The 7,419-nt window shown below is 42.4% G+C and overlaps 1 protein-coding gene across 14 annotated transcripts in view; it reads right to left on the bottom strand.

Annotated features, from left to right (window-relative positions):
- Positions 1 to 901: 901 nt before the first annotated feature.
- The window catches only part of PPIP5K1 (diphosphoinositol pentakisphosphate kinase 1), a 39,859-nt gene continuing 33,341 nt past the window's right edge, over positions 902 to 7,419 (bottom strand). For all 14 annotated transcript variants that reach the window (XM_025271315.2, XM_025271311.2, XM_025271317.2 and 11 more), the window contains 2 exons: positions 5,438 to 5,551; positions 902 to 2,874 (listed from right to left, as the gene is read on the bottom strand). In XM_025271315.2, the coding sequence (XP_025127100.1) occupies positions 1,928 to 2,874; positions 5,438 to 5,551 (1,061 nt within the window). In that variant the 3' untranslated portion in view covers positions 902 to 1,927. The remainder of the gene's footprint in view (positions 2,875 to 5,437; positions 5,552 to 7,419) is intronic.

The raw sequence follows: 7,419 nt of genomic DNA, 5'->3' as shown, positions 1-7,419 counted from the left end.
GGTGGGGGCAGTGTCTCTGAAGAAGGGGAACTACGTACCATGGGGTCAAGAGCTTAGGGCCAAATAACCAGCATCAGACACCTTGCACAAAGTGAAGTCGCTCAGTCGTGTCCGACTCTGACTCTGTGGACTGTAGCCTACCAGGCTCCTCCATCCATGGGATTCCCCAGGCAAGAATACTGGAGTGGGTTGCCATTTCCTTCTCCAGGGGATCTTCCTGACCCAGCGATTGAACCCAGGTCTCCCACATTTGCAGGCGGATGCTTCACCCTCTGAGCCACCAGGGAAGACCCAGAACCTTGCACAGGAGAACATCAAAGAGGCAAGGAGTTGAGGGGGCTCTATGAGATCCAGAGCCTATTGAGATTGTAAACAGCTTTCACCTGTGCAGTCAGGATTTCCAGCAAGTAAACTGTTGGATTTTCCTCTACAGTGAAACCCTTTATAGTCCTGGGTATGTCAGGAGAGGCCACATTATAAGTGTGAATACATGGGGAGGGGGATATTCCAGCCTTCCTAGTGTTCCCGGCTCTCCCAGTGTAAAGACGTCAAGGGGGTAAAGAAAGAGCATAACCCCTATGTATCAACTCCTGACACTCCCAAGCATCAGAGTTAAAATGAGAGTGATTCCAACAATCTGGTGAGAAGGCATCGTACCTTTGGCACTTCACAGAGATAAAACCTCTCTTCCTGGTAACACGACTTATTTAAGAAATTTTGGGATGGTGTGCTGACAGTCATAAGGACTTCCTGGGATGCCTGATCTCCATATTTTTATAGCCCATTCCTGCTCAACTACAATGGCTTCTGACTGGTTTAGATTAATTTAGTCAACAGATAATGCTTGCTTGATCTACATTCATAATCATTCTTGAATTCACAAGGACATCATCACCACCACTATGATTCTTATTATTTATTTATTGAGCACTCATAATGTTCCAGCCCTCCCCTCCAACCTCTCTTACTCATCTCCGTTCCCAACCCCAGGTCTTTGGGAAAAGCTTCATAATCACACCTGGCCCTAAAGACATAATGATATAAGGACAAATCTCTTGGGGACCCTGGAGTATTTGGTCTTTGGCCAGTCTGTCCCTGGCGTGACTACAGAAATATATATATATATAATCTTTGTTCATGTCTGTACAATAATGATCTCTGCTGATTGCTTAAAATAGAACCTGATTTTATCTACTACAACATTTCCTAAGCCATATAGCCTCTCAACAAAAGGAGGCCCAGCTTTACAGATTAGCCAAGAACCCCACTGCATTTTAAGTAGGTTACTCTGAAATTTTCACAGCAATCTAATACCTGTTTTTCCCTAGAGCTACTGCCCAGAGGAATAGGACTAGGGCTGAGAGGGCGCTTGGGGATGATAAGGAAACACCCATAAGCCCAATCTAAAAATTAGTGGTCATGATGGATGTTTGCTGGGGAAAGGAGCTCTCTTTTTCCCCCAGACGTTTCAGACAGCCATCCTGGGCCCACCTGAGGATGCTAAGACAAGTGTCCCCCAAATGCACATATAGTCTAAGGGTACCTTGAAAAGTTGTGAATACTCCCCAGAAAAGTGGAGACCTTGGAGTCCCTTTTGTACCCGTAGATGGTGTCTTCAGCAGTTAAGTGGTATTTCCTTTACCAGTCTTGGATTTCCTGGGATGATCAGAGGATGTTAGGTAATGATAGACCCGTCTAACCCTTGAAGGAAATCGTATTCAAGTCTGATGGCTGGGTGAGAAGTCAATGGCTGCTTTGAACATGAAATTGGCTCCTCCCCAAGCCCAGCCCTGGCACAGATGTGCTTCAATGCCAAGAGGACTGCTTCCTCAGACACCTCTGGTGAGATTCAAGGCCTTAATGCTGGCAGGTGAGTTAGGCAACAGAACAAGTTGCTAGCTCAAATGGCTGGTATAGTGTGACACCACTAATGAGAAAATGATGAATCACATGTTGCTGGTGGAAGGGGGGCGTTCTGGTCAGGGGCTAGAGACTGGCTCTGAGGATTTGCATTACTAGGTGGACACTGGACTTGGGGAACTTCCTCTCTGGACAGCTGGTCAATCAGCTCAGGGAACACATAGGACTGCTGCTGATTCACCCACTCTGAGACTTCCTGGGCCTGCAGAGCACCCTCCCCAGGGAACTCTAGGGGAGGGTTATCAACCTCAGGTGTGTCCCGAGACAACAAATTGATCGCAGAAACCTCTTGGGCCAGCCTGCCAATGTCCACAGAGAATTCCTGGCATGATTGGCTGAGCTCCTCAGGGATCTCTTGGGTGGGCCTGCCAACTTCCCCAAGGACTTCCTGGGCCAGGCCACCAACCCCTACAGGGAACCCATGGACCAGCCTGCCAATCTCTACAGGGACCCCCTGGCATGGCTGGTTGACCTCCTCAGAGTTCTGGCAAAGTTCGCAAGCTTCCTTAGAGACTTTCTGGTACAGCTGGCTGGCATCCTCACATGGTTGGCTGATTTGAGGGGCCTCCTGGCATGTCTGGTCAACATCGTCATGGTTCTCCTCACATGGCTGGCAGATTTCAGAGACCTGCTGGCATGGCTGGTTGACCTCTTCAGGGATGTCCTGGGATGGTTGGCTGACCTCCTCAGCAACTTCCTGGCATGGCTTCTTGGTTTCCACAGGTGGTTCCTGTGGGGACTGGTTTTGTTCAAAAGGCTCTTGCTGCCCTTCTAAAGGGGGCTCCTGTGCGCCGCTCCCAGGGGCCTCCTGGAGCAGCCCAAGGCCTTGAAGTTCTTCAGTCACATGTGAGCTTACGGAGGGCTGATCACTGAAGCCAAAAGGGCAGTTACCATCCACTGCAGTAGGGGAGGAAGGACCAGCACTGGACACAGTGCTGGAAGGGCCGCTGCTGTCTGCAAAGCAAAGCCAGGAGACCAAGTCAGACAAGCTGGAAGCACTGGCTCTACTCTGTGTCTGTAGTTCAAATGCCAGAACAGATGGTCTTTATTACTCATGTCTTGGGGAATGAGGGTCTGAATTCTTCCTAAGTTATGCAGAAACTCCTAAGTTAGCCTAGCCCAGGAACTGTTGCTCTGGCCTAATGTGTACTACTGGAGTAACACTAAGGGACAGCTAAGATTTCAGAGTGAGTACTGAGGCCCACTTCATCCAGTTCTTTCATAAATGTACGCCCATTCCAACTCCAAATTCCCATGATCCCTCATTCCTACTTTGGAAGCATATGAACACTTCATATCAGTGGTTCATAATTAGGGTTACACACCAAAATTATGGGAAATTTTTTAAAAATACATATTTCCAGGTTTTATCTTCAGAAATCCTAATTCTATAGATTTACAGTAAAGGTGTGGGATGTTAAAACACTCCCAGTTAAATCTGACATACATCTTTCGTTAAGAATTAAAGCTTATTTCTGGGGCAGATGTAATCATTGTTTACTACCCAAGGAACAAGTAAGCAGGAAAATGTAGAAAAACTTTGTGAATCAGAGCATTGGGAAGGAAAGTGATTTACTCCAAGGTGGAAGACTGCCATAGAACAGCAGCAGTTCTTAATTAACCTTTCTGGAGGTCACTGACCCCTTTGAAATTCTAATGAAAGTCATGGACTATCTTCCCAGAAAAATGTGCATATGGATATCCTCAGTAATGTTTACATATAATTCCTAGAGTTTGTAGACTTTACCCTGAAATCCATCCATAGATCCAGGTTAGGACCCTCTAAGTTTTGGGACACACACTGTTACAGGTTTATGGATATTATATACATATAAAATATAAAAATGAATTTCCTAGATTCTGACAGTAGTAAAATGAAAGACTTAAGTCTTTAATTACACTGTGGGACAACTCCTACCCCAACCTCTACTTCTTCATTGATCCTTACAGGGAACTAATTTACCTTTCCCTTTGTAAATACTGTATTTATTGATGGTACAATAGCTTTATATTTAAACCACTCTAATATCAACAATGATAGATTTTGGAAATAAAGGACGCCTGAATATATTGCCATCAGGAGAACTGGGAGAGTTGGTAAGCCTGAGTCTGAAAACTCAATGATTCATTAATCTTTGAATTTAAGGAATGTCAGCTATCTCTTTTCTGTAAAGGATCATAGGAGGCATGCTTCAAGCAGAAAAAAAAGAATGTGGTTTGGGGTCAACAAGGCCTATTGAGGGCAGATAGACCCCAAAGAAAATGTTTATAAGTGAACTACACATCTGATACTGAGATTTTAAAAAAAAAGAAAAAAGATGTAAGCTGAGTTCACCCAAGGATGATGAAGTAGTAGCCTTAATATTCAGCTAGTAGTTTGATTCAGACAAATCAAAGAATTCAGACAGAAAACAGAAGTTGAAGAAAGGTAAGATTTCTAGGGCACAGAACCTATAAACACTACCGGACAGAGAAAAAGGCTCAATGGCAAGGTGAGTGTAGAATAATCTGGAATTCAGGGGAAAAATTCTTGGTGCCAGGAAGGAAAGCTGCTTCTGCATAAAGGGTGTCAGAAGTGTAAAATTCTACAAGTTTACTCCAATGCTAAAATATGAATCTTTGCTTCAGTTCTATCCAAGTAAAATAATAAAAGCCATGTTTGATTTTAGGTAGTCCCTGGAGGACTCTTCCACTGCCAGTGTCTCTGCCCCTAATCGCCCAGAGATCACCACTGGTCTCTCTCTTCCTACCTACAATTACCCTAAGAATTCCTTGTGGTTCCACTGTTCACCCTGTTACCAAGGATAAATAGCGATAGGCTGAGATTATAAAGTAGAGATGGGAAAGAGCAGCACCTGAACTTGAATTAACAAATGAGAACAGACAACTGGAAAGGAGGGACATGTAGAAAATAGTAAATGTTTCTAGTTTCTTTCTCCCAGCTTTTCTATATATTCAGGGTCCCTCCCAAGTCACTTTTACTTGAGAAGGCTGTGGTCAACCAAATAGGGATCTAAGGAGAACACAGCCTTCATCTTTTCTTCCCGAAAGGACCCCCTCGGCCACTATCATTTAGGAGCCCCTCTAGTGAGATAAAGAATCCACCTGCAATGCAGGAGACCTGGGTTCATCTCCTGGGTTGGGAAGATCTCCTGGAGAAGGGAAATGACTACCCACTCCAGTATTCTTGCCTGGTGAATTCCACAGACAGAGGAGCCTGGCAGGCAACAGTCCATAGGTTGCAAAGAGTCAGACACGACTGAGCAACTAACACTTTCATTTTCTTCCCAGTAAGACAGAGGGGATGTGGAGGACAGAGGTGATGGACGAGAGAGAGGAAACAGATGTGCCCTTCATCTTGGAAGCAGCAAGCGTGACTGCCTTCTTGCCTGATTAGTTCTGGTCTTTCAGCCCTCATCTCTGTTTCCCTCCTGGGATGAGTCTCTCATTCACCAATCCCTCCACTCCCCCCATTCCCTCTCAGCCTTGCCTATGCAGTTCCAAGAGAATTACTTACACCAAGGAGGCTTTTCAGAGCGCTGTTGGAGTTGTAGGGTAGGTGAATGAAGAGTGCGAGGTGGAGAAAACGGGCTGTCAGAGGCTTGGTTGCTGTGCAGAGAGTCAAAGAGGGCTGGACAGGTGAGGGAGACAGAGGGAAGGAAAAAAAAAGCCCATGAAGAATTCAACAGCCACAGGTTCTAAATATAAGTCAAATCCGACTTACACTTCCTCAGGCTGAAAAGTAGCATGTCCTAAGGACCCTTCATACAAACCATTTTTAATATTTTAAACTGTATGTTATGAATATTTTCAAACATTTTTTCAAAATACTTGAAAGACTAGTACAGTCAATACCTATACATTCATCTTCTTTAACATGTTAACATTTTGCCATTTTTGTTTCATCTATTTCTTTATGCTAAAGTTTTTTAAAATAAATGACAAACATTATGAAACATTTCACCTCTAATACTTCAGTATTCATTTCTAAAGTACAAGACATTTTTCCTATATAGCCATACACCAGATAAACTTAAAAAATACCCTAATATCATCTAAATACCCAATCCATATTCAAATTTCCCCCAATTATTCCCAAAATGTCTTTCATAGTAAGATCCAAACATGGACCATGCATTCCATTTTATTATGTCTTCAAAGTCTCTTTTAATCTAGAATACAGCTTCCCCCTATTTATTTTTTTCATAGTGACTTTTTGAAAAGAACAGGACAGCTGTCTCATAGAATGTCATATTCCACTCTCTGGATTTGTCTGATTGCTTCCTCATAGAATCATTTAACTTGTTTCACTATCCCTATAAACTGGAAGTCAGATATAAAAGGCTTGATTTAATGATTCAAGTGTTTTTCTTTTCTGTAGTATAAACATGAATGCTTACATTTTAAATGTTTTTTTAGGTTTTGATAATTTTTTTAAAAATTGAAGCATAGTTCACTTATAATGTTGTATACAACAAAGGTATACAGCAGAGTGATTCAGTTATCAGAATATAAATATATATTCTTTTTCAGATTCATTTCCACTGGAAGTGGATATTTGTACTTCCACTGCGGATGTACTGTAATTCAATATTACAAGATATTGAATATAATTCTCTGTGCTATACAGTAGGTCCCTGTTGGTTATCTACTTCCTATATTGCAGTGTGTATACGTTAATACCAAATTTCTAATTTATCCCTCTTCCCCCTTTCCCCTTTGGTAACCATAAGTTTGTTTTCTACATCTATGAGTCTATTTCTGTTTTATAAGTAAGTTCATCTGTATCATAGATTCCATATATAAGTGATATCATATGATATTTATCTTTGACTTATTTCACTTAGTATGATAATCTCTAGGTCCATCCATGTTGCTGCAAATGGCATTATTTATCCTTTTTTATGGCTGAGTAATATTCATATATATATGAATAATATGAATATATGAATATATAATATTCATATATATATATATATATATATGTGCACCACATCTTCTTCATCCATTTATCTGATGAACATTTAGTTGCTTCCATATCTTGGCTACTGCAAATAGTGCTGCTATGAATCCTGGGGTGCATGTATCTTTTCAAATTATGGTTTTCTCTGGATATATGCCCCAAAGTGGGATTTCTGGATCATATGGTAGTTTTATTCCTAGTTTCTTAAGGAGCCTCCATACTGTTCTCCAGAGTGGCTGCACCAATTTGCATTCCTACCAACAGTGAGGGAGGGCTCCCTTTTCTCCACACTCTCCCCAGCATTTATTATTTTTAGACTTTGAAGATTGGCAGTCTGACATTGCAGGCCGATTCTTTACCTTCTGAACCACCAGGGGAGCCCCTTGGCAAGAATACTCAAAGAATATTCTTGAATATGTCCAACATATTGGAGGCACATAATGTCTCATTATCCCACTAAGTTACGACTAAGTTGGCGTGTGTGCATGCTCAGTCGTGTCCAAAGCTTTGCAACCAGGCTCCTCTGTCCATGGGAT

This window comes from Bubalus bubalis, chromosome 20 (genome assembly GCF_019923935.1).
Source record: "Bubalus bubalis isolate 160015118507 breed Murrah chromosome 20, NDDB_SH_1, whole genome shotgun sequence".
In the NCBI taxonomy this organism is placed as follows: domain Eukaryota; kingdom Metazoa; phylum Chordata; class Mammalia; order Artiodactyla; family Bovidae; genus Bubalus; species Bubalus bubalis.
The sequence above is the reverse complement of the archived record's forward strand: the minus strand, read 5'-3'. Positions and strand labels throughout refer to the sequence as shown.